This window comes from Melanotaenia boesemani, chromosome 18, assembly GCF_017639745.1.
Source record: "Melanotaenia boesemani isolate fMelBoe1 chromosome 18, fMelBoe1.pri, whole genome shotgun sequence".
NCBI classification, from domain to species: Eukaryota; Metazoa; Chordata; class Actinopteri; order Atheriniformes; family Melanotaeniidae; genus Melanotaenia; species Melanotaenia boesemani.
Genome location: NC_055699.1, coordinates 19,743,724 through 19,771,518, shown reverse-complemented (window position 1 = coordinate 19,771,518; position 27,795 = coordinate 19,743,724). Strand labels below are relative to the sequence as shown.

The 27,795-nt window shown below is 37.5% G+C and overlaps 1 protein-coding gene across 2 annotated transcripts in view; it reads right to left on the bottom strand.

Moving 5' to 3' along the window:
* LOC121628876 (guanine nucleotide exchange factor VAV3) overlaps window positions 1-27,795 on the bottom strand; it is a 106,257-nt gene that overhangs the window by 24,338 nt on the left and 54,124 nt on the right. For both annotated transcript variants that reach the window (XM_041968253.1, XM_041968254.1), the window contains exons 5-19: window positions 26,880-26,988; window positions 25,957-26,058; window positions 23,891-23,959; window positions 22,806-22,909; window positions 22,617-22,716; window positions 22,209-22,304; window positions 19,741-19,809; window positions 17,939-18,025; window positions 17,775-17,860; window positions 16,211-16,343; window positions 11,002-11,111; window positions 7,262-7,363; window positions 3,922-4,013; window positions 1,210-1,232; window positions 588-606 (exon numbers count right to left, since the gene is read on the bottom strand). In XM_041968253.1, coding sequence (XP_041824187.1) covers window positions 588-606; window positions 1,210-1,232; window positions 3,922-4,013; window positions 7,262-7,363; window positions 11,002-11,111; window positions 16,211-16,343; window positions 17,775-17,860; window positions 17,939-18,025; window positions 19,741-19,809; window positions 22,209-22,304; window positions 22,617-22,716; window positions 22,806-22,909; window positions 23,891-23,959; window positions 25,957-26,058; window positions 26,880-26,988 — 1,301 coding nt within the window. The remainder of the gene's footprint in view (window positions 1-587; window positions 607-1,209; window positions 1,233-3,921; window positions 4,014-7,261; window positions 7,364-11,001; window positions 11,112-16,210; window positions 16,344-17,774; window positions 17,861-17,938; window positions 18,026-19,740; window positions 19,810-22,208; window positions 22,305-22,616; window positions 22,717-22,805; window positions 22,910-23,890; window positions 23,960-25,956; window positions 26,059-26,879; window positions 26,989-27,795) is intronic.

Sequence of the window (27,795 nt, the reverse complement as noted above, 5' to 3'; positions counted from 1 at the left end):
TCACTTGAATGAACACTCTATTAACAGATGACATGCTTTCATCGGTGTTGTCAAGGCTTTTTGATACATGGCGGTTACCGTTGTTGCAATGCGTGTTTGAGAAAGTTGGACGCTAGAATACACTTTACATTAGAATGTGATACACGACTCCTGTGTTAATTCCTACACAATGTCCCTTTAAGTCAGTATGCAGCTGTCTCAATATTTCTGCATTTTAAACTATTTCCAACTCAAAATAATTAATGGAAAGAAATAAAATTTCTCTTTTTTATTGTAGTGTTAGTTTTTATTGTGACAAAATATATTTTAACTATTATTAAGTATTTAATGGATAGATTAATAACATAAAGCTAATTTGATAGAACACTATCAACTTACAAATATCAATAATTAGTTTTTTTCTGAAAAAAAGTTATTTATTTATTTATTTTAATTTTATGTAACTATAAGGCGCTGATGAGCAATAAACAACTTGTGTCTAAAGGTTGCAAGCCAAAATGAAGTGAGCTGTCCTGCAGATATAAACAGATGAGACTAGAAGATGAAGTAAAGTGTGCAGGGAGTGTTCAGTTTTAAAATTTTCTCACCTGGATCTCGATTCCGACCCTGTAAAAGCACACAAAGACACTTAGAAACATGCAGCTGCACTTTTTTTCCCTTAAATTAACACAAACATGTGAGGTTACAAGCTTCATCAGTTTTTTTCATTTGCAAGTGCAAACTAATCAATGCTGCAAGTTAAACAGGCTTTAAGTTAAACAAGCTGCGAGTTAAACAAGCTGCAAGCAGCACAATGAGAAAGCTGCCGAGAGAAATGCATATATTCTTATATCTACTTTCATAAATAATATACATGTAAAGTTTGTGTGTGCATTGCATCAGAACAGTTCATCTAAGACTTTATGTGGCACTTTAAGCTCTCGTTAGCTCATGTGCAGCATTTGACTCCAGGAGAGCCCGGTCTTATTTGCAGCTTGCTTTAAAACACTGTACTGATAAAACACAGAAGCTGTACAGACAACTCGTTGTGAATCTCCAAAAAACATTGTTGTTTCTGGCATCACACATCGCTGCAACTCAATTGGAGTCTCCTTGGCAGGAAGCTGCAGAGGAGAGCGGGCTTCAAAGTGCAGCGAAGCTTTGGAGAGGAGACGCAGACAGCACACACACATCAACACGGACACACACAGATACACGGAGGCAGCTCACCTGAGTTCTGACGGAGCCGGGATCTGAAAGAAGTTTGAGAACAGGCATGGTGAATGACGGGTTAGCGGGTGCACGCAAACACTTGCACACACTCATCGGTACAAGGCAACACTCCCTCATTAGTGGAAAAAGGCGGACGGCCGTGTCTAACCACGATTCGTTCTGTTTTGCTGCGTTGCCACTACCTGACAGCAGGGATAGAGGAGGTAACGAGGCAGGTGGAGAGGGAGGGGGGAGGAGGGCGGACCTGTGGTTTTTGCTCCATCGCTTCCTTTTCACCAGCTCCCTTAGGGACGGATTACAACACCCCCACCACCACCACCACACACACGCACACACAATTGTACACCTATGGGCACATAAACACGCCCCTGTACCTGTGCAAACAGAACAATTACATAAACACACACACATACACGCTAGCTGGCAGAGAGCCACAAAAACATAAACACACACACACACACTTCTCAGCGGGCCCGTTGTTACTAACCTGAACCTTGACCTGATGTGCAGACAGACAACTGATAACAGAGATAAATGCTGCTAAACTATGTCTTAATGTTCCTTCACACACACAAAAAGAACACAAACAGGTATAACTTCTGTGAAGCTGCAGTTCTGTTTGTACAAGAATCCGTCTGCTGCCTTGTAAAAATCTACTCATGATTTTTTTAACACTGAAAAATGAAACACTAAGGCCAAATAAAAAGTAAATACATGAATCAAGTCATTAAAGTTAAAAAATCTTTATATCCTTGTTTGAGTCTGCAGTCGAGCTAAATGAACATCCACAAACCTGCCAAATATAGATTAAAATGAATTTTGGTGGGTATAAATAGCTAATTAATGGCCAGATTGGGAGGAAGTGAATAAAGCAAATCTCTGTGTTGCCTGAAAAAAGTGCAACTTAATAAGAATGTAGATTAAGTGATGTAAAAACAATTTTCAGAAAAAAATGTCTAAAAAGACATTACCAAAGTAAATGAATAGATGCTCTACAATTAAAAAGCTTAAAAAAAGGAAATGCCTTAAAGTGATTCATACAAAATTGCTTTTGAGGTTATGAGCAACTAGTATTTTACAAAAAAAAAAAAGAAAAAGAAAATCTAATCTACACAAAAGTAATATATTAGAAAAAAAAAGCATTTAATTGTTAGGGCTAAAAATATCACAATGAAGACTGTGAAGGAATATTAATGTTGGACAGCTAAAATTCTCATCTAAAACAAGACTACTTAAACTTTGACAGATTTCTGTACTATAAAAAATTGGCATCCTGTCTCTTCTCTGAGCTCTCTCCAGCGAGTAAAAGTCAGTCCGTTGCTGACTGTTGTCTCTTCTCTTGCTCTGCCCTTCCTCTCTTTCTTTTCCTTGCTTCCTCCAATAATGTCCTCTTGGGTTTCTTTACTGCATCAGCCATGTTGTGCTTTCAAAACACCCAGTGTGCTGATATCCAGTTGCAAGTGTGCATGTGCGACATAAAGCAAAACCTGTCTGTCATGATGCTCCAGGCTGGAAAAAAGTTGTAAAGTAAAGTTGTTCAGCCACAGGACACTGCAGGGTAACAATGGCTTCAGGAATGTGCATAATGAATCTAAGTGTGCCATTATGTTTGCAGTCATGTAGTGTTGCTTAAAAGAAACATGTATGATAAAATGCATTTAGTTGCACATATTATCTGGCTTTTTATTCTTAGAGAAAATCTTTAATAGGCTGGTAACTAGCCCTGGTTACAGCATTTGTTATTGATGCATGCCACCAACAGCTGTTGACTGTGGAGTAATGAGAAGGAAATTCAGGCGAACTTCGACGTCGGTGTCACCCCAGAATCATTCAGTAGCACACCGTTCCCAGGTGGGTCTAGCAGTGGCATTATTGCATCTGTGGCCTGAAAGTGCTATGACAGATTCCGGGTCCAACAGGAGCTGGCAGCTTGCAGAAGGGAATACAAACACACACTGGTACACGGTGTACAGGCGGTAACAGCTACAGATATTGTGCTGGGTTTTAGAGCCTTTAAGAAAAAAAACTTCCTCAAGCTTAAATTGTAAAGACATTTTTTCTTTCCACCTCTTTATGCTCTTTGCAACACACACTCCCTCTTATAAATACACATAGGCTTGCAGAGGACATGCTAAGCTGGTTTCTGAAGTTTTCCCTCCGTCATCCAGCTCAGAGCTGTCAGTTCGCCTGCACAGAGAGCTGACTGACAGATAAACAACAGGGGCATCATAAAAAAAAAGTCTGGAGTTTTATAAAAACTCCTCTGTAAAACTACTTTTCCACTTTTGGGATGAGCATAGCGACAGATGGTGGCACTTTGAAGTGTCACAAGCACCCAGGGAACCTTTCTTTAACACTGATCGAAAGCTTGGATGACCTCAGTTTGTTGAAATAACGACGGGTATAAAGTTCTTATCTAGTTAGAACAATTCCCAAAAAGCCACTTCTTTTGTTCCACGTCCCCTTTATACTGTCACTGCGTAGATTTTTGTTTTACACCACACTGAAACAAATCTTCCATATTTGTCTCAAGACATTCATACAGGAGGTTTTATGTGCGTCTGTGTGACGCCTGTCATCGTGTTTATGTTCTGCTATAAAACCGCAACTTGTACTTGCACAATTAGATTTATGGTCTCTCCAAAAGACAGTTTGTTCAGTAGCTGCTTGATAAGTTTGTTGCAGACTGAGGTTGTGCAGTGAAGGTACCTGTTTTTCCGCAGGAGCCAAAGCGACCTAGGCATTCCTTGTGGGCGCCCAAACCACATTTGGAGCAAAAGTAGCCCTGGTTAAAGATGCCCCTGCAGACATGAGAACAACAAAAGTCATTATTAACAACGCGGTGAGCAACACATGTGACATAACTACCATAAAACAGCATGTACAGAGTAAATTTATCATGTGTGAAGCTGGACTGGACATGATTACAGCATGGTCCACTCTGATGGCTGCGGTGATGTTTCCAGTGATATCAGGACAGTTGCAACCAAAAACAAAGCTACAGTCTTTTAGTTTGCAGAATCAAGTGCCACTTTTTTTTTAAACCTTTATTTATAAAGTTAGTCCCGTTGAGACACGCAGTTTCTTCAAACTGCTTAGCTTGTATCCACATGATAAGTGCAGGAAAAGAACCTTGAAATCCTGCAAAATGAGTCCAATTGAATGTTTTTTTCTTTGCTTGCTTTTGAGGCTCTTATTAAAATGCCATATAAAAGTAGAGGCTTTTCCGCAGCTAAGTCTATTTAACCTCTTTATTGTTGTTTCTTTCACAGTTAACATGCATATAATATTTTCATGTGGTGCTTTGGATCAGTGAGAACTCTCACACAGTCTTATTTACCGCTCAAGTATTTAATTAGTGTTTGAGTGGAAACACTATTAAATATATTTACAGTGGTGATTGGAGCTTTGGAAACCTTTCATTTTCTATATTTCTACACAAACTACTTTAACAAAGAACAGATTTTTATTTAATTTCAGAGCACTAACCAGACAACTGAGCTTGAGTATTTCATCAAGAGTCAAAGGAAAAGCATCACTAAATATAAAATGACTGAATAAAAAGACACCATGAGCAACACCTGAGTAACCTGAAAAAACTCAGGATCAATAAAAAGAAAAGAATATGACAACAAATAGCCTGACATGTCAGAGCATCTCACACTGTTATGGATCGAGATAATTCTATATTCATTTATAGAAGATAAATGAGGAGATGATGTTCAGTTCAGTTCAAACAAACATGCATATTATCCATTTATCCTGTCAGCCCTCAGACTGACCATGTGTCAACAAATTAAATTTAGACCTATTTTTAAAAGATATAAGAAGATGAACAACAACACCTGATAGATCAGATTGTTGTTATTCATTAACCCTTTAAGACCCAATCCATAAGGAATGGTAAGAAAATCCCAATTTTTTTTTAATATGAGGTCTTTATTTGGCCCTTTAATGAAATGTAACAAAATAATTAACAAAACTTTTTGGAGGGATATTTACTACTTATTACCATGTGATATGTCAAAATTAATATAGTGTAGTTGTCTGCAAAGTTTTTACCACAAAGTGATGCAACATGTTTCAGAAACTGTATGTATCAAATATGTAAACAGAACTGAAGCAAACATTTACTAATTCAACAGAAACAAAGAGACTCGGTAGCAGCCAGGTGCTGCTAATCAATGTACTTGTTTTGGCATTAATGTGTTAATGCTGTGGTATTAAGACAAAATGCAAAGAAGGAAAGACGTCAGCATTGATCTTAGGGAAGCATTTCTTGTCAAACTCCGGTCTTCGAGGGCCGCTTACCTGCAGGTTTTTGGGTTGTTTCCCGACCCAACACCAGATTCAAACCAAATGGCTCCAATAGATTGTTGTCAAGTTCTGCACAAAGACTAATTAACCCTCTGATGAATAGGGTTCACTACAGTGGACATAAAGGCCGTTTTCTAGTATGTAAGTGATATATTTTTTACATTAGCCACTTCACTGGACATTAGTGAGTCATCCAATACACTGCCACTCACTGAAGAATAAATAAATATATTATAAAATGTCACACATACATTTTAATTATTAAGTTTGCCAGTGATAAACAGGACAAAAAATGAAGAATTTATATTTCAATAAAATATTTATGTTTATAAATGTGACAGCATATTATTTTATAATTATCTTATAGTATAGATAACAATAAATGAACAAGCCAAAAAGTCAAATAATATTAGAAATAAAGAAAGGCATCACTGTACATGTCTGTGGAAGTAAAATATTGTATGTACTTTGTTCAGATGCAAAGCTGCATCTGAACAAAGTACAGGACTTCAGGAACAATGTGATTTGGATAGACGAGAACAAAGTGGAGATGTTTGGTCAAAATGCACAGCAGCATCTTTGGAGAAAACCAAACACATCATATGTCTTGGAAGGGATAAAATATTTCACTTTCTGCAGTGTGTAATACCCTTAATCCAAAGGTTTCTGGAGAAAAAATTATTGTGTTAAGTGCAAGGCCGCAAGCCAAAGCCAGACAGTCACGATCTGTGTTCCCTCAGGAGGCACTGCATCAAAAACTGTAATTCTTCATCAAGCGCTACACTAAGGAGTGATGTTCAACAAAAGCCACTTTAACAAAAGATTTCTTTGTTGAACATTTTAATCTGGTGGAAGTGGAATTAACGTCCCTAGAGTTAAATGGATACAACAGGATTCCAGACACAGCAGCAAATCTACTCCAGAACGAAAACAAAAGAATCACGGTGTTACAATGATCCGGTCCACACCACAACCTGATTAAAATACTGTGGTGGGACCTTAAGAGACATAAAATAGTGTGTTGTTGTTCTCTTCAGGTTGGATTTTCTTCATTTAGTCTCTTCATAAGAACAAACTTGATGCATTTGAAATGTTTAGTAGGAGCCAGATAAGAAGCTGAATTTCCTCTTCAGTGTCTTTCAAATGAAATGCATTCATGAATCTCCACTAAATGAAGAGCTCATAGTGAATTATCTTAATGGAACACTACAGAACTGATTATAATTAAAGTTAAGCAGATATAATAAAAAAAAGGTGGTGCCTTGGCTATTCTTCATTTTTGTTTCTTTTCCTATCATCTACAAATGTAGGTGAGTTAACTGCTTGGCTCTGTGTATTCACACTGTCCCTCTTCCCCACCCATCGCCTTGAAAAAGAACTGAAGTGTGACAGACATTTTTCTTCTCCAGCTTCAGTGGGTGAAACCACTCAAGTCATTCCTGCCACGAGAAAGGCCGCCAGGTGCACTCCTTTGGGTGTTGATACCATTCAGCAAATTCAAAAGGAACTTTGTGCAACTAAAGGACACATGCAGAAGAAGAAGAAAGGACTAAAGGCAAAGTGAGGAATAGACTGTTAGGATACACTGGAGGGGAACGTGGAGAGCCGAGGCCTTTTTAAAGGACTCCTGACAGCTGTTTGAAGGTAGAGTTTTTGTTTGACAAAGCCCTTATAAAGGTTTTTGTGCTGCTTCTGCTGTGGATGTATGTATGAATAATGACTTCTCTCTTACCTCAGCAGCATGTGGCAGGAATTGCAGGAGGTGATTCTGTCAAAAGTGTGCATTCGAAACTCATGGAAGTTGTTAGTCGCATTCTCAGGACGAATGTTTGATCTAAATAAGAGGAAACACAAAACAGCAATTAAAACCCTCAAAGAAAGAAGAATTTCACACAAAACCAGACCAATTCTAATTCACAACAAGCTTTTAGTTTAAAATCACCCACTTTGGGTCCACAACATGCTATGTACAATGACTAGATAATGGCTGATGTCCTAGAAGTTACAGAATGAGAATAACTTTGTGCTTGTTGGTCAGTTTGTTTCAGTTTCTAAACTGCTGTGTTCTTTGATGAAACCATCAGTTTTAGAACAAAAAACAACACTTTTTTCCTCGTGTAATTGCAGCAGACAAACTCTTCCTCGGCTGCAGGAACATTTCACTGATACGCTTCTTTGAAGTGGGAAGAAGGGAATTGCAAGCAGACAGGCAAGGTCTGCACCAAGTGAACACAAGAGGGTTTCTCAGCCCCCTGGGACATAGCTGCACACAAATGTGTGTGTGTGTGTGTGTGTGTGTGCAATGTGGAGGAAGGCAAGGGAAAAACGAGCACAGAAAGAATCAAATTATTCAGCTTTTTGTTTGTCAACATTTAAAAGATGCCTCCTTTGTTTTTAGTGTTACAGAAGCCAGGCAACATCCTTTAGCTTTTTTTTTTTTTTTTTTTTTTGCTTTTATATGCACAGAGGTTGCCTTGGAAACTGAAATAATTAGTCCATGTACAGAGCTACTACCTGGTCTTTGGAACATTATATAGGAGCAAGGCCACAATGAAGAAAGTTTTCAAAGATTGTTTGATAAGGGTTTTTCTGTGGTTTTCACCACTGTAGTTGATTTTACTGGTTAAAAATACAAGAAAGGGAGTTCACTTTGTGATTAAGATAATTGTCCTAAAAAATACTGAGCATGACGTATTAAAGCAGGTTTAAACACGAATGCCGCAGGTCTTTCAGCTCCACCGGTGTGCACTCCACTCGCAAAGAGCATAGATGAACAGAAGATCTTCAGTTTTTCAACAAATATGAAAGAAAGTACAAACCCAGTTTTTAAAAAAAGTTGAAACGCTGTGTCAAATGTAAATAAAAAGTGAAATCTCACAAACCCATATTTTATTCCAAATAAAACACAGAACCTGAGACATTTTATCAGTTCATGGAAAATAATAGCTCATTTTGAATATGATGGAAGCAACAAGTCTAAAAGAAGTTGGGACTCGGCCAACAAAAGGTGGTACAAGTAAAAAAAAAGGTAAAAAAGGTCAGTTCAGCAGCTGGACTCTTCTCCTGTGAAGCCATGCTGCTGTGATGGATGCAGCATGTGGTTCAGCATTGTCTTGCTAAAATTTGCAAAGCCTTCCCTGAAAGAGACGTATCGATGGGAGCAGACGTTGCTGAAAAACCTCCATTTACGTTTCAGCATTGATGGAGCTTCACAGATAGATGGGCACTAATTCAACCCCATACCATCAGAGATGCAGGCTTTTCAGCTGATAACAAGCTGGAGGCTCCCTCACATGGAGCTTTAACCTGCAATTGTAGATCTCAGGGTGAACTGTGCTCACAGACAGTAATTTCTAGAAGTGTTCCTGAGCCCATGGATTGATTTCCAGTAGACAGTCATTTCTGTTTTTGATGCAGTGCTGCCTGTGAACCTGAAGATCACAGGCACCCAAGTGCACCTTTGACCTTCAGTCTTGTCCCTAGTGCACAGAGATTTCTTCTTATATGAAATGCTCCTTTTATACCCAGTAATGTTACTGGCCTGTTACCAACAAACCTTATTAAGTGCCAAATGCTCTGCCAGTTGACATTTTTATTTGGGCCCGTTACTTTTCCAGCCTTTTGTTGCCCTTTTTCAACTTTTTAGAGATGTGTTGCTGCCATCAAATTGAAAATCAGTTAATATTTTCCATGAAATGGTAATATGTTGTTTATGATCTATTGGCTTTTTTCTGAAATGCAGAATTTTATCCATCTCCATGGTAAACTATCTGTTTCTTCTCTTAATTCCTGATGTTTCCTTGTCTGATGAAAGGGCAAATTTACTGTCGTGCTTTCTAAAATCCAGAAAATTCTTTTTTTTTTTTTTGGGGCAATTTACAGTAATAGAAAAAGATGAGTAAGTCATATTTTATGTATATTATTGTTATTTAGACATTTTTTATCAAAACAGAAACTTAGACTCTGCTCCTCACATCATGGAACCAAAGACCTGTTTGATGTTGCCTAGCAACACCAGTAACTTGGGCTCTGTCCACGGGCAGGTTAAGATGTTTTTAAACAAAGATCAGTGTGTATATTTTCAGTCCTCAGTTTGTGTAATGATGATTGTGATTGGAAGTGTTCTGGATTTATTGGTGTCAGCGGTATTTTCACGTCATCTGAACACGCCACCTCCACCGCTGTGTGAATCTGAAACACAAACTTTCTTTGTGGTTCTTCAAGCATTTGCATTTCATGTCACTATTTGGTTCAGTTCTTAGAATTTCTGACTTTAGGGTCATACAATATGACTGTATTTAAAATCTTAAGTAGATCAAGTGTTTTTTCTGCTGTTTACGCACTAATTTACATTGATTTTCTGTTACTTGTTTCCTGTACCCAGAGTTGTGCGGGAACCTGCCTCTCGTTAAGGCAAATAGCAAGCCGTGGGCGGTTAAAAAAAAAAAAAGAGAGCGAGCAACTTTCACAGATCAGCTATTCAGAAGTGATGTAGGAGCAGGTGATTGTCTGGCAACACCTCTGTTCTTGCAGTCATGAGACAAGCTCTTCTCAGGCTCACATCAACACCTTAGCTTAATCTTTACTTTCTCTCTTTTATTTTCTCTTCTTTTCTCAGGTTGGGCCTCTTTATATTTAAATGTTGGAGCTAGAGAGACTACCGCTTCTTCACTGGCTTCTACGTCAGAATTTAGAGACTAAAAATAAACCCAGGGTGATCAGAGGGCCTGTTTTTGGTTAATAGTATAATTCTGATGCAGGGCAAGAAAACAAAACCAAAAAACAGCCAACAGGCTAAATAAAATGTTCCAATGTTCAAATGTTGTTGGAGCATAACCAAATTTTATTCTGCATTCATTCTTCTGCTAATTTCTTTTATTATTTTTGTTCTGTGATGTTGGGTTGTCTGTTAGCAAAACAACTCAAAAAGTTATGGATGGATTTTGATTAAAATTTCAAGAAATGTTTGAAATTGAATGAATGAACATGTAATTACATTTTGGGGGTGAGCCGGATCACTGTCTGGATCCAAGAATTTATTTAAAGGATTCTTTACTATTGGGTAATAGGGATCATTTTAAAGCTTCTGACTCAGCAGATAATGCAGAGAAAAAAAAGGATGGCTGATAGTCTTGGATCTCCACATGACGTACACTGGTGTCATTTGAAACTGGAGGAACGAGTTCATCTGTTAGTTGAACTTGGATCCAGTTCAGGGTGAAGACTGGTCAATGCAGTTTGACAACAAACAGCTGAAAGATCAATTAAATTTAGCTCTCGAAGTACAATGTTTAGTGTCAGTGCAGCTTACTCATCCCTGCGTCAGTCATGTCATCCTGAAATCATTACCTAAACCAACTTGACTAACAGAATGAGCACCGTGTTGTGTTTTGATTTTGTGCCCAAACGAAACCAGACGAAGAAAACACTGTTATCACACTGCACACACAGAGGCAGAAAATACACACTCACATGGCCATGCCAAACTGCTCCAACCACTTCTTTTTCAGCTCTTTGGTTTTGAAGAAAAATTCAAAGCCGCTCTGGCCCTGGTTGTGAGTGAGGTAGAATCCGTGGGACCACTGCAACAGAGAAAAAAAAAACACAATATTTGAAACGGAAAACACAGCGATGTGGTAAAAAATACCGAGAGGGGGGTGGTGGAGACAAAGAGGTCCAAAACGAAAGGATAGGGGAAAGCAAACACAAAGACTGAGAGGGGCTGGAGGGCAGAAGAACTGACAGACAGAGGCAAAACACTGATTAAGAATAAGCGGGTGGAGATAGCTGTGCCACATAGCTGCTGGGCATCAGACAGCATGCACAGACCCCAGCAGTGAGTAAGCCTGCAAGCAGCAACTATCATCCTTTTCAAAGAAAGAATATTGGTTCATTAGCTTCTGTTTCCAAACATATTTGTTTTCTTTTCCTCAGATGACATTACTAAAGAGATGCTTGTGGGATGAACTTTCTGTGGCTGCTAGATGTGGTTTTGAACTTGAAGCATTCAGCTCTGAAGGCTGAAACCAGCCGAGCTCAAAGAAGAGCAGACGTACAGTTTCCAATTTGCAGAGAAGAGGATTTTTTTTTCTTTTATAAAAACCCAAGAGGATCTTGACAAATTTTAAAAATGCTGTTTTACCACCTCATCACTGATGGTAGCATGGCTGACTTTTATGAGAATTCAAACACAACATCGACAAACTTTAAGCAAAGAAATTAAGCATTCATTTAAAATAATCTTTTTATTTTATTTTTATGTTTTGGGTTTTTCTTGCATTTGTTTTTTGCATATTTTTAACTTACCTTCTACAATAAACATTGCATCATTTATGGAGAACTTTGTAGTGTTGGATTATTTTACGAGTTCTATGAAAAACACTGAATGGTATGTGTCATTGAACGATCTCATCTACCACCTGAACGTAAACTACTACATTTCCGTATGGACATGGCCCAAAATCATCCAACATTTTACAGTTAATGTATCTGTTTACTAGGTGGGTAGTTTATATACCCATTACACAGAAAATTGCATTGGTACAGCTAACGACAGTATTGCTTGAACTTTAAACTAAAACTTTAAAATTATGAAAGATGATTATTTTTCACAATTCCTCAACTTTATTTCATTACAAGGGTTCTCTTTTCATTTATTATTATGATTTGTTTGTATATGATTATAAAATCTTACTATTAAGATTTTTTTAAACTATAATTCACTATTAAAAACAAACTAAAAGCAAAATTGATTTTGATAATTATTAGCATCACCAGCTTGCCCATTTCACTAATAAGTGAGAAGATTGTTGTTGTCGCACAATAACATTTATTAATATATATATATATATATATATATATATATATATATATATATATATATAAATATATGTTAATAATTTAAAAACTCTCTGAGCCACCACCCAGATTACCAAACCTCACCCTATCTCTAATGAAGGAGCCCGGCTACGCTGTGGAGGAAACTTTCATTCACAATCTTGATCTTTCGACCAGTAAAGTTCGCCTTTGGGCTCAGCTCCTTCCAGACCGATGCGGAGTCAGATGCCACACCAATCCGCCTGTTGACCTCCTGCTCCATCCTTCCCTCACTCGCGAACAAGACCCCAAGATACCCATTCCCTACCCGGAGAGGACACTCCACCTCCACCTTGGCTGCAGGACGTTTTCAGTTGTATGAGAAGTTCCAAAATATTTATGCATAATTTTAGATGAATACGCCTGCATGTACTTTTCAAAAGAAACAACTACAATGTAACTGTCTGTAAAACCAAAACTACCAGCTCAAAGAAATAAGCACCAGCATGTGCAGTAGTTGGTCGCAGGTGGCCTGAATATTAATGTTGCTTTACTGATTAAGCCTCTTATTGCCGCCATTGTTATCTCTATCTTCTCTAACGTAAATATGTCATCAGACAAACTGCATCATATCCTGCATGTCAGAAGGAAATGAGCCTGAGTTTGGCAGCAGCATTCAGAAAAGCTCATATGAGTATGAGCCTAATAACGTTTGCTATTTACAGCATCATTATTACCCAAATCACTGTTTCCCAGCACGCCTTGAATATCATTCCTCATTATGATTGGCAATATTTTTCCCAACTTGGCACTTAGTATTCACTGTGTGTGTGCGCAGCGAGGCCCAAAGCGAGGTTTAATGATAACACCATCTGGGAGGAGGCAGACCGCTCAGACACTGTTTCAGGGTGATGATGGAAAATAACGAAGAGAATGTAAAACACGTAGAAACAAGCAGGTACCAAATCATTTGACTCTTTTTGTGTTAATTAATTTGCCGTTTATGTTATGAGCCTTAGAGGTTTTTACCGCGTCGCTCATTTTGGGTGCACGTTGGAGGATTCAGAGCTCAGAAGGCAGCAGTGGCAGCTGGAGATGTTGTTACAAATGCTGATAAAACACTGTCAACAAGCAAGTTAACTTCAGTTTCATTTGGTTTTATGAAGCTGCGTTTGTCTGATGAATTGTTATGGCTGCTCATTATGCAGACATTGTACTGTTAATTAGTTTGTCAGGAGTCCAGCAGGGTTTCTGAGCTTTGCTGACTCAGTCATGAAGACAGGATAATGAGCTTGAAAGCTTAGGACTCACCTCCATTAAGGCAGGAGGTGCTTGTTTAGTTCTTTTTACTACAACAGCATATTAATAAGAATGTTTTGTTATTATTTCATCACTCTGAAAAGGTGTAAATGAAAGCAACGGTGAAAGTGAAGCCCAGAATGTTGACTACTCAGCATCCAGCTGAAATCAAATGCCATCAGCTACTTTAAAATCAGTTAATTGAAGCTTTTGAGTAGAACATGAAATCTCTATATAAATTAGCTAAAGACGTATTTTCATTATGACTAAGAGCAAAAACTGAAACACGTACCAGATTTGTACCTTAAAAAAAACACGTCTTTTTCTTTCTTAAGCTATTTCTGTTTCTGTGTTCATGTTTTCTGTGTAGCATATTAATAAGTACTTGTTGACTGTCAAGGTTTTGAGTATAGAGCTCCCTATTAGTGTCTCAGGTGACTGTTTTCAAGGGAAATCCTCAGCTTATTCCGGAGAGCTGAGCTCCCCTTTGCTCCCTTGTAATTCGAATTCTGCCACCAAGAATCTTTTAGTTAAAATAACACTCTTCCCAAATCTAAGGCTACAGTGATGTAATTTATAGATCAGCCTCTAAAACACAATAATTTACTACCCTGCCGTTCACTTTATTACCAAAGCCTCTTTTAACACTCACCATAATACCTTTTCTTCATATTTAATTTCCATAACATCAGCTGTTCTCTTCATTAACCTGCTCCACCCCAAAGCCTACCATTGGTGGTTCTCCTTTTAGTTCTTTTACAACACTCTCGTCTTGGTAACTGCTTTAAGCTTTTTTTACTCCTCTTACAAGTCACGTTACACCCTGTTTTAAGTTGGGATGATACTTTATTTTTTATGTATATGTACATATTTTTTTGTTTACTGGTTTTTTTTTTTTGTTTTTTGTTTTTTTTTTGTTTCTTGGGGAGAAATTTGTTCTCAACTGACTAAATTGGTTAAATAGAGCTTTTTTTTAAAGAAATTCTATAGTATTTCAACACTGAGATAATATCTCTGATGCCACATTCCTGTTAAAATATTAAGATGAAAGATTATACACACACACCGCTTAAATTCATTTATCTAAATATACTGTATGCATGTGTGATAACACCAACATCAACATCTTTAACATCTTCACAACACACAACAAGCACTCAACCGAATAATAAAGACTCAAAGCTGCTGATAAAACAACTTTACATGGAATTTACCAAAAAATATTATCTAGTGCACTGACTAACTTCTGCTGAGATCTGATGACCCAATTCCATGTATTTCGGTTTCTGTTCTGCTTAGAATCGGCTTCATTTCTCGCTCTGTTTTCTTTTCTCTGCAGTTGGTTTAATGCCTTTGTTCTCCTCAGCATACCCGACCCTATCTGAGCTTCCACCTCATCATCTGTTCTGGTCCTCATTAACTCATCTGCAGCCACCGTGTCCCTCAGTTTTCTCACTACCTTGTCAGATCCTTGCTGTAATCACTGGTGTCAGCTCAGCCTTGTCAGCTTCATGTTTATTTAGTTTGTTCTGCTGGGATTTCCAGCTTCTGTACTGCTTTTGGTTTTGTTTTTCTAAAATAAAATTTATTAGTTTACCTCACAGGTACTCTGCCTATTTTCCCCCACGTTTAGATGCTTTTCTGAGTAAATGGGTGGGCAAATCGATGCCACCAGACTGTTTCATCTGTACGCCCTGCATCACGTTTGATTTCAAACCCTGTATATTACCAGTGGTCTCACTGTAAAAAAATAAATGTGAGCAACATGTCTGTGTTTATGGGAAGTGCATCAGTCAGCTTCTTGTACAGTGTGCAACTTATTAAAGTATAAACACTTATAGATGTGACAACAAACTGCCATATCCTCTCCCTGGATAATCCTGTTAAGTGTGTCATTTGACGGCCCCACCACGACTTTGAGTTTGTGTTGCAGGTGGTTATTGGTGATCAGTGGCACGAGTCACACCTGGGCCCGACATGCTCTGCCTTCTATTTACGAGCTTCACCAGGCTTGGCCTGGGAGATCACCTCGGCTCTGTGCAAGCAGCTTGTTTGGTTTTGCTCGGCTGGTTTGGTTTGTGTTTCACATATATTTCCATACATTCATGCACCGCTTATTTGTTGCAGTCATTGAGCCGGGCTGCAACAAGCGGGGGGGTTGGCGCTGTTGATTGCCTTGGTGTAGGTTGCACTGCAGCTTATTGATGGCGGCTGCAGACTGCCACGGAGTGGTTTGTAGTGATTTGTGTCCATGCTTGGTTGTAACTTGTTTTGATGCAACAGTCAGAGTTGCATTGTCCTAACAGTCATGCATGTACATTAGAGGGTAAAGACGACAGGTTGGGAAGCACTGCTAAAGAAACAGAATGAAAAAAGCTGTGGGCAAAAAAGATTAAATAAATAAATAATCTCTCTGAACTGTTAACCACAAATCTACCAGCATTCATTAATTCAAGATGATCCGTTGGCCTGGAAATGGATGTATCAGCTCATTACTGAACAAACTAAGGACTCATCTTTAATGCAACCAATGAACTGAAGTAACAACGACCGGATAAGTCCTGACCTTTCGGTTGTCCTTGTCGGATGTGGGGTTGTTGGTGATCTTGAAGAGGTGCAAGTCGATCACTTCTTTCATTTCATAGTTATCTCCTCGCCGTTTGCAAACGATCACCGCGGCATCGAACAGGAACATGTGCCTGCAGAACAAAAAAGTGACATTAAAATGTGATTTATCTCAAATGTTTGGGGCAACCAGTGGAACTATTTGAGGCTCCCCCATACAGAAGCTGAAGTATTTCAATGCAGCCAGCCTGGATTTCAGTCCTGGCCTGCAGCTTTTTGTTACACATCACCTTTAACTGAATGAAACACATTAGCATGTTAAAGAGCAGCAAGTGCTCATAGGTGGTGTAAATTGCTGGCCAATGATAAACTATCAACTCTTCTGCTCATTTTATTACTCAAAACATTTTTATTTAAAAATATTTCATTCTGTGTGTGTTTAAAATGATCAAATGAGTTCAACACAGCTTTGGATGTGTAGCGTTCACAAAGCTGAGAGAACGTCTGGGTCAAGCCACTGGTCTCAGCTGAAAATAAATCTAGCCACTTGTCATCTGTCCGTTTTTGTTCTGGAATCGAATTATACATTCATTTGGATTATGGGCAATAATGTTTTGAGGGTTTTATTTTTTATCTTGCTTTTAATCATTTTAATGTAATTTATTATTTTATTGTGATTATGTGTTGATTATGTGTTGATGCCTTTTACTATTTCTAAATATCTGTAATATCTTTGTTTTATGTAAAGCACTTTGAATTGTCCTGTACATGAAATGTGCTATACAAATAAACTGCCTTGCCTTGCCTAATGATAAATATTTTTTTATGATGGAGTGAATGTGTCTGTGCAGGTCTATGAAATGACACTATTTATAAATCCCAACATGTTAGAGTTTCTGCTTTATGTTCTTTATATAACCGTTGTGATACTGTATCACGCCAACAAACACATTTACCTATAAGACAGAGCAACATAATTTGCATACATTAAAAATGTATTTTTCAGATTAATTAGTTTTATATTTATTATTTTATTAAATTATATTACTGCGTTTTATTTAATATATTTTAATTTATTTAATTTTTTTTTTTCATTGTGGCATAAATATACTGTATTTTCCCTCTTTTCACTTCATTTCATATCTATAAAATGAGTAAATAAGTGAATAAGCTCCTATGCAACAGAAAGCTTGTGAATGTTGGTGACATGGTTTGGTAAACACATTTCTGAAGAAGGTTAATCTGGATTAACGAAACAGGATCAGAATGGTAAACCTGCAGTAAGGATTCCTGCATGAAGATTAGATTTCATTCCCTCGTATCAACACAACTTTATCTGCATTTCTGTTAGTTCAACTATGGAGATTCTGCAGAAAAAAAAGCCAGAAACATCAGACGGACTGGTTGTCGTGCAACCAGCCATTACTTGATCTTGTGCAGAGCAGAAAGGGTTACGTTTCAGCAGCACTCAGGTCTCAGCTAATGTCTATTCTGGCAGCTTTCCAACAAAAACACCTGATTCTGGTTTAACGTGACTCGGTCACTCAACCAGACAGACATCTCACCTGTCCTGTTTAGCCCGCTTGTCTACTGTGGCCACCCGTACCTCCCCGTCACCTTTCGGTCTCCCGTAGTTACTCAGAGGCTGATTCTATAAAAGAAGAAGGAACTGAAAGTTGCGTTTTGATCCAACAGCATCAGCACCTTATTATTCATAGCAAACACTCACCAGGTTCTCTATGGATCTCTGATACTGATCTATTTCTCGCAGCGTCTCATTGTCCCTTTTGACTTCATTAACGTACTGAGCCAAGTCCTGCACACATCAGAAAACAATAAAGTCTCTTTTGATTTCAGAAAGTGCAAAATGAGGATTTGAATCTGTTGAAGGATTTTTTTTGCTGACGCGAGTTGTGCAGTCATTTCTAAATCTGTGATGCGGTGCTACCAGAAGGAACGTGACTAAAGATTTTAAGAGTTTCCTGCTTTGCTAGATAGTTGTCACACTTACAGATTGAAGAGGATTTAAAAACAAAGCATTCAATGGAAAACATATTTATTTACATTTAATTTAAAAGATGAGGCATTTTTACATTATTTTACAAATATCAGTTTTTTTTTTCCATATACTCTAAAGGAACTGTTATTTTTTGATGTTAAACCAGTATTATTGTTTTCAATATTACTACTGTGTGAAACCTTGGAGCTATTTTGGATCAGATCTGTCCTTTAACTCACTTATAAAACCGGTTTCTAAAACCATTATCTTTTTCTACATAATATTGTAAAAACTTAAGAAGATCCTGTCTTGAAGTGATGCAGAAAAACTAGTCCATGCAGTTATTATTTTAATTGCTTATTACTGTTGGATCCCGAAAATGCTCCAAAATTAATCCACTGATCCAAAATGCTGATATAAGATATATTTCTCCTGTTTTATCTTCTCTTCATCAGCTCCCTGTTAAATCTAATGTGGAATTTAAGATTCTTCTCCTCACATATAAAACTCTTTTTACTGAGCTTCATTGGATTTGAAACATCTCTTTAGTGATGCTGTTGTAGGCTTAGGCTGCTGGGGGACGTCCCATGATGCACTGGGCTCCTCTGTGCTCTCTCCATGTATAAACATGACATTGTTGTCATTAATTTCCACTTCTCTTTTTATTTCCCAGCAGGTCTCCCTGGCTTAAGGTTATGGAGCTTGTTTACCCCTCTTTCCTGTCCTCTCCACTCCTAACTGGTCCAAGCAGATGGCAATCCATCTTTTTCTGGTTCTGCTGATTTTTCATTCCAGTAAAAAAAGGATTTTTTTTTCTTTATTGTCACCCGCCACCCTGTGCATGCTCAGGATGAGGGAATGAATTAAAGAGAAGATTTGATGCAATTCATTGATTTCTTTAGCTAGGCTTTTTTTAAATGAATTGGTTTGTGTGAAGACAGTTATTATAAATTAAACTAATCCATTTTATGATCTACACTAGTCCAAACTGGATTATAATTGGACTACAATGCCTTGGACTGTGTCCGTAAGGGTGCCTTGAGATGATGACTTAGTTGTGAATTGGCACTGTATAAATAAAGCTGGATTAAATTTAACCGAACAGTATATCAATATTTATGGTTATCGATAAGCACTTTCACTATCATAAAAGACTGCTTGGCCTGCAATAAACAACCGACTATAAACCTTTTTCATACTGAAGACTTTGATGTGAAACATCAGAATCACAGGTGTATTAATCAGAGTTGTATTTCACTTAGAAGTTTTGCTCTTGTACGTGCTCTTCGACTAAGTTACTGTTAGTCATATAGTTATTGCAATATTCAACATTACTGCGGGTTTTTCCAATGTAAAAATAATGCAGCCCTCGTTTTAGTCCATTTTGCAACCTTGGAGTGTTTTTCTAGTCTGTCTTTGTTACTGAATCCTACTTTACGTGACATTTTAATGCCACATGAACACATGTGAGTGCACAGAAATGATGATAAATTATGTGCAAAGACGACAAAATGGACAAAATGATGACATACCTTCATGGCATCTAATGCAGTTCGTAGATTACTCTTGTCAGTGGCATCGTGAGTGTGTTTCACCAGCTCCTATTGGACAGGTACGAGTCACCCACATACAAAAGACAGAAAATGGAATAAATCAGCAGACAGATGCATGAAAATATCCAGGACTGTGTTCTCCTGCTGCAAACACACAGTGGAGCTACATGCACCATGTGAACTTCAGGCCTTGCCTGGAGATATGAAATGAAAAAGTCTGCTGCAAGAACAACCTTGTCCTGAAATAAATCAGATACCACATATGTGTATCTTAGTGTGAGTGTGTGTGTGTGTGGACTCATCGGTTCAAGGTGTGTGTGTGTGTGTGTGCACAAGTGTGTATCTGAAATTACTTTCCAATGCAGCACTGCAGTGTAAACAAGTCATCTCAGACCTCAGCAGTGAAGGAAAAAGGACGTATGCCACGGATGCATGAGGCCCCACACACACTTATACACACTCGGAGCTGCTAAGGGAGATTTACTGTATACATCTTCTTGGCATTGCTTAAATCCCCGGTGTCAGTCAAGCTCAACCTGGGCATTATTATCACCAGCAGGACGGCAGAGGCCAATTTATCAAGCTTCGCTCCCATCTCCACACATCCACCGGGATACAGGGGAAGGGAGTGGTCCCGCTGAAAGCGGGGGCCATAAACGACCGACTCATTTAGGGAATCATGTTGCTGCGAGTTCAGGAGGAAGAGAAATGACGAGCGCAGGCGAAGAAAAAGAAGGAGCAAAAGATTGATGACCAAAAGAGAAAAAAAAGTGGGGGTGGGGGGATGGGAAAAGGAGAGAAGGTTGGAGAGAGAGGGGAAGTGACGAGATATTAGCTGCAGAGATTCTGGCTGTCACCGTGTGAGAAAGTAACCCAGCAGATGCTTTATTCGCTGCAGTTAGCTTTCACCAAGCTGTCCCGCAGGGATCTGGGCTCCTGTCGACACCAAAGATTCACTTTGTTCCTACAAGTTTCTTTTCTCTTTGTATTTATTTATGTTTAACTTTTGCAGGTACATCAGCATCATATGTAAACATTAAAGAATTCAACATTAAGTTAATTATGACATGAACGGCATTACAAAAACAAAGCTTAATCTCAGGAAAAGAAGCTACACAGACTAAGAAATGCCTTGAAATAAATCCAATTCTCATCTTATGCGGCAGTTTAACACACCTCCTCAAATTCAAGGTAGAAACAAATCAAATGTGAAGTTTTTCCAATCTCCCATTTAAATTATTTGCCATTTGTCTTTTGATTCTGAAACGTTTAATTTATTTAGAAAAATATATATTTTCTTTATCCTTAAAATGAAATCCTACTCAAACGAAGAGTTTACATCTTCTGCTTTGTTTAATAATGCACAGATAGTAAAAATTTATTCTAAAAATTTAAATTAAAGGAAAGGCTTTAAATATTATCACATTTTCCTTCACTGGTAGTCAAACCAAATAGGACCATTCATTTCTAAAATGATTTAAGATGCATCTATTTTCTTTATTTATTTATTTCTAATATCATTCTGCCAAGATGTTCATCTTCTTCCTCATTTTTTTTAAATGTATTTATTTTTATTAATTCATTTCTATATTTATCTGTTTATTTTTGTTTCACATGGACAGCTTGTTTCAGTGTTTGGATATGTAGTAGTGTTTTTTTTTATATGAATACTTTCACCAGATATTGATGATATTTTGCTGTTTTAATACTTTACATGTTTCTTTAATATAAGAATTTTTAAAAAGTCCACATGGGTCATTTTTTCACTGTGACAGCCCTCATATTCTCAACACTTAAAAAACGCTTCTTCTCTGTGTTTATCCATCTATCCATGTGTTTGTCTTTCTCTCTCTGCTGCTCTCTCCTTCATTCCTCACTCCACTTTATCTACTCTTCCTCTCTCTGCCTCCCTGATTGTCTCCATTGCATGACAATTATTTAAACTCAGCAAAGAGGAGCGAAACGTGGTCAATGCTGCCTCTAGTGGACAAATGGGGTAGTGATAGTGAGGGTTTAATGGAGCCTTTGTTGAATGAAAAACCTCTTTTATTTGACTGTCATTCACTAAGAGTCATCTTTAAAGCTAATTAAATTTCTGTCTGTTACAGTGTAATCTAATATGACTGTAACTGACATCCTCTACAGCCAAACACTGAGTGATTTGTTGGAATACGACTGATGGATAAATATAGACAGTTTAATTACACAAGTGACACAGTGGAGAGAAAAAAAATCTACTTTCATACAGAGGAAAACACAGCTTAATGAAATCCTGATATAAGCACTTTCAAATGTCACTATATCATTTAAAAATAATGTTGTAAATCATGTTAAAAAATATAATATCCATAGCATCAACCTAAAGGATTTTAGATGTACAGCATCACACACCAACTACAAGGTGGCCACATAGCAGAGACAGGATAGAAAAAGCTGTAATAGCGTACCTGCAGGAGGAGATGATATTTCAAGACCCGCTGCATAGGAACCACCAGTAGATCTCTCAAAGTGAACTTGCCGTAGTTGGCTCTTTTTGAACATTCCTGTACAAAGGCAAGGAATCAATAGTGTGTGCATTATGTATAAACGCTACTGAGAATACAGTTTTCACTGTCTTCCAGGAAAAAAGGGACTTTCATTTTACTTTTTGCACCATCTACAAACAGGAGCAGCGTAAAAGCATATTGAAGCCTTTTAGTAATCTACGCTGTCAGCTGCATTAGCTCCTGCAATGCCTCATGCGCTCACTTGAGGGCATTCTCTAACCACTCTGAAGCTCTGCTGAACATCTGTCACTGCTACACTAAATAATTATTTATTTGTAATCAACTGAAAGAAGCCATGAAACTTTTTACCTCTAGCTTCATGCGTACATCCTCTCTGTTTTTGCAGATGTCATCAAGGGTGGCAATGGCTGTCTCCACATGGCTGCAATATTTCCCATAGATCAACAACCTAAAGAAACAAAAGGTCAAAAAGATCAGAGGCCAACACTTTTCTGAAAAAAAAAAAAATAAAATAAATAATGAAAAATTAAGCAATACCTCTCTTTGAAAGTAATGAAGATCTGGTAAAGGTTCTGGGCACTTCTATGGTGAACTGAGTCTTGGATTTCCTGCAGTAAACACTTGTGAACTTTAACCAGTTCCTGCAGAACAAAAGACAACCATCAGTGTCGATCATCCATTCCTCTTGTTTTTATTTAGCTCTGCAATTCACAGTGATTTCACCTGTAAATTAAAATGTTGATCATTTTCTCAAGAAATTCAACATGTATGGGAATGATTTGAAAAAAAATGGCTCACCAGTTACCACTTATTTGTTTTGAAAAAAAAAGTGCCTTAACTCAAACACTATGTAATGATAATTTCTTAGCCAGGCTATATTTTAACATTTATATTTTACCACAGGTCTACCTGAACAATGTGATTGTTGGCGTGCAATTTGTGCCTTTTATTTATTCTTAGGAAAATAAATACTAGCTAATTAAAATGCAAAATTAACAATAAAATGAGGAAGTAGAAGCCTGCTAGTGTTAGCATTGTTTGTATTGACAAATCAGTATGTTGACCTTAGCATTTAGCTTGATACCTCTGTTCTGCTGGACAGCCAAAACACACCTAGAATTGCTACAACATTAAAGTAAGAATATTTGTAGTTGAAAGAATGAAAATATTTCCATGAATTTTTGTACCCTTTATTTCTAGTAAGAAAACACTAGTGAATTAAAATGTAAGTGTAACAAATACGTTGTTTATTATTAAGACGTTAGCAGGTGGATGCTAGCATTGAGCTTGAAGAACTGCTGTTCTGTTGGAAAGCCAATGTTCCACAACAGCTACAACATTGCAGTTAGAATATTTGTACATATTGCAATTAACAACATTAACAATAAACACATACAATTTAAACTTCCTAGCACTTGGAGTGTTAGCATTGTTTTTACAGTATTGGCACATTAGCATATGGACATTAGCATTTAGCTAACACACCCAGAAAAACTACAAACTTAAAAGACATATTTTAAAACGACAGATTTATCTGTAGTCATCAGATCAAAATAATGAGATTATTAATTCTAGTTATTATTGTTCACTCAAATTGACCACATAGAAAGAAGATGACTCACCGGAACATTTACAAACACCTTCTCAATCTCAGTCATGGATAAAAACATGGTGAGAGGCATCATAAAGTGCTGTGGGAGACAGACAGAGAGAGAATGAAGAATGAAGCTCGTTTCTCTAGAGTAAAAGTGGGAAAGTCATCTTGCGTGAGCTGCTATTATACTGCGGGGCCAAGTTGCAAAAAGCTGCAGTAAGCAGAAACAATGAGGGCTGTCTGGGTCACGACAATAATCTCATTTTCAGAGTTTGCAATTTAATGATTTCTTCTCAGAAAAACTCCCACTACATAGTCAACATCGCATCTCAAAGGAGCGGGCGAGGGCAAACTAAATTCCACCATCCACCTCATATCAAAAGTCATCTACTGGGACGCTCCGCTGGGAAATCAGGCGAGGGCTTTTTGCAGACATGAACATACACAAGAGGGAGAAGACAAGTAGCTGTGGCCCTAACGTTTGGAAATGGCAGGCCTCCCACAGTTCTGTAAAAGTGCAGGGGTAAGGTGTAAAGCCTCCACAAGAAAAGGGTTTCCTTGAAAACTCTGGTCTTTTAGGACCCTTTGTCGTGTGTTGGGATCACTCATTGTACTAATTTCACAGACGGAAACACATTCTCATTTCTTTCCAGTTGCTATTGTGCATGCATTACATCCTTTGACTACAGTTCTCCAGGAAAGGTTTACTTTCTCAGTGGTTCAGTTTAATGCACTCGATAAAAGAAGTACAACCTCATCAAATTTAGATATTTACAAACCTGATACTAAAGTTATTGATAGCCTTTGCAATGAACGCAACTGGGAAGAAATGTGAATGTCCCTGGTTTCATTCAGGACAAATATGCAAATCATTATCTTATACCAAGTAGGCTCAGTAAGATCTTCCCTAAAATACCAAACTTTTGTGTTAAATGTAGGAAGAAGAAAATGAGCACCATAATGAGTTTGTTTCTTTCTTACAAAACTAACAAAATTTAGAAAATCAGGCAATCAGTCACTGCTCCCAAGCCAGAGGCAGAACATGTGCCATCACTGTGTCCACTCGGAGAAGACCATGGCACACTTTTCTTTAATCAGTCCTAAAAACCTGAATGTGATCATTTGCCATCTGAAATCCAACACTTGCTTTCTTGACGCCCTGCCAACAGGGTTTTTCAGGAATGTTTCAGGATGCATGGCCTCAGATATTTTACAGATTGTAAAAATGTCCCTGCTTTCAGGCGTCTTTACTCAGACAGTAAAAACAGCCATCATCAAAAAACTGCATTTCAGCTCTACACAACTGCCTGACACTAAATAACTGTTTTGATGTCTACCACTCGGGTTTTCAGCCACACCACACCACTGAGTCAGCTCTAGCTAGTGTCTTAAATGACATCTGCTAGAGCACAGATAGTGGAAACATGTCAGTCCTGGTTCTACTGGATCTCAGTGCTGCTTTTGACACAGTTGACCATAACATCTTACTAGACCGGCTGAGAAACTGGTTAGGACTATCTGACACTGCAGTTAATTGATTTAAAAGTCCTGTTTAAAAGACAGGGACTACTTTGTGTCTATAGGTAACTATAAGTCTGAGCGAACTAAAATAACCTGTTCCCCAAGGCTCCATCTTGGGCCCACTGCTGTTCAATGTGTACATGCTCCCACATGCTCAGATTATGAAAAACAACCAATTATGTTACCATAACTATGCTGATGACACACAGATCTACATAACCATCTCACCAGGACAGTACAGTCTGATCCAAACACTGATCAAATGCATTATTATTTTGTGGATGGGCTGTAACATTGTGTTCCCACACATAAGTAAGCAATAAAATACATTTCTTTCCAAAGTTCTCAGACAGACTCCTTAGAAATGATGTTTATTTACTTCAGTATTACAAAAAGTGACCTTGAACATTAAACAGAAAATAAGACTACAAATTAGTTTATTTTAAGAAAACAGAGTTAGCATTTTTGAAGGTGTATCTCTAAGTACTTAAAAAGACAGTACAGAGTGAAAATCAAATAATCAGACAGCATAAAGTTGTGTGACGCCGTCTTTACAGGTGGGTCTGTACATACCTTCTCTATAGACTCCAGGGTCTCAGTGTATTTCTCCTCTGTCTGCTTAATCTCTGTTAGACAGCAACTCCTGATGTCAGTCTCAGCCTGCTTCTGGAATGACTACAGACACACATATACACAAACACACACACACACACACAAAAAGGCCAGTTACTATGGGCCCACACTGTGGGCTGTCTGCCAATTAAAAGAGAACATCAGATGTTTTTTGACTGAACAAATGGGCAAAAACATGAGAAATTTCACTACATTTGTTATTATGCTTTTCAAACAGTAGCAAGAAAATATAACCAATGAGTTTAATCTAGCAGAGGAAATTAATAGAAATATAACATAGAAAGCATCGATATCACATAAGCTCAACAGAGAAAAATATTCATTAAGAGTTTTTCTTGGGTTTTAAGAAATTTTAAAAATGTTGAAACAGTGGAGATATGATTCTTTGTTTAGCTACAAAACCATGTTAGATGCTAATGCTAGTTTTGTTGTATTATCTATGTGCATCTTCAACGTGCTACAGCTGCTAGCATTACAGATAATGGATTTACCGCTAAATTTGAATGTGTGTGCTAATTCTTTACAAAGCTTTATGCATAAAAAACCAAATGCATTTTTAAAAAGACCTAAACAACCTTTTTGTGACATTTTGAGATTGATCTATCAAAGAGAAGATAACAATCCCTTGTCAAACAAGCTAAAATGAAGCTAAGAGCTACTTAGCTTAACCTGTAATGTCAGCATTAAGGCAAAAAAAGCAGGAAATTGAAGAAATGGGTCAGCTGAACTTTTAATGCTACTATTGTGGCATCAAACGTATGTTGTAACTTGTGTATTTAGCCTCTAACTATGGAAAAAGGAGGTTAGTTAAAATTAAAGTTTTGTGAGAATGAGAGAAGTTACACAGACAGAAGAACACAAACCGGAGGAGGGATGGCTTCTGTCTTCATCAGGTCCTCATAGATCTCTCCACCGTCTTCATCATCGTACACGCAGTCATACAGATCCTCCTCATCCTCTACCCCATTCTCACTGCAGCACACATAAAAGATTAGGCCATACTCATGAAGTTTCGTGTCACACTGCTGTTTGATCCTGAGCATGACAGTAAGTGGTGAAGTTTTTTTAATCTTCATAGGAAACACATGAAAGGAGCACAACTGGCTCGGGCTTTGCAAATCTGGCTAACCCTTCTCATATTTTGATTTACTCAGAAAAAGTAGCCTAACTAAACTAATAACACACAAACAATACAGTAATGAAACTGTATTTATTACTGTACTGTACATTTATTGTAATTACATAAACAGCATGTATGTCTCTAAGTTGCACAAAAGGGAAAGTTGTATTTTTCTTATTGTCTAAATTCAATATGGTGATTTTTGTTTTCACAACACAGAAAAGTTGCATCCAAATAGACATGCCTGATTTTAACTAAAAATCTGTTATTAATGTTAGTCAAATCCTAATGTAATACCCAACATGTATTTTTAACGCTTTGTTAAACACTGCATTAAAAAGAAATCATCAAAAAGACCATTGCTAAATTACTTCAACTTATGTTATTATTGCTACGTTACTATTATTGATTTCTATTGATAATACTGTGATTATCATAGTTATAATTCTTGCTATATTATTCTTATTCTCATTATTATCTTAAAAAGATTAATGTACCAGCTAAGGAAAGGTTATTAATATTTAGAGGTAAGGAAACAATATCTATTTAATTATTTAACAATTCCAGGATGGAATACAAGTGTTCTGGAAAGTGTGGCCAATTGTAATGAGAATTAATTCCAGATGCAAAACTGTTTACAACAAATGTTGAGGGCTGGC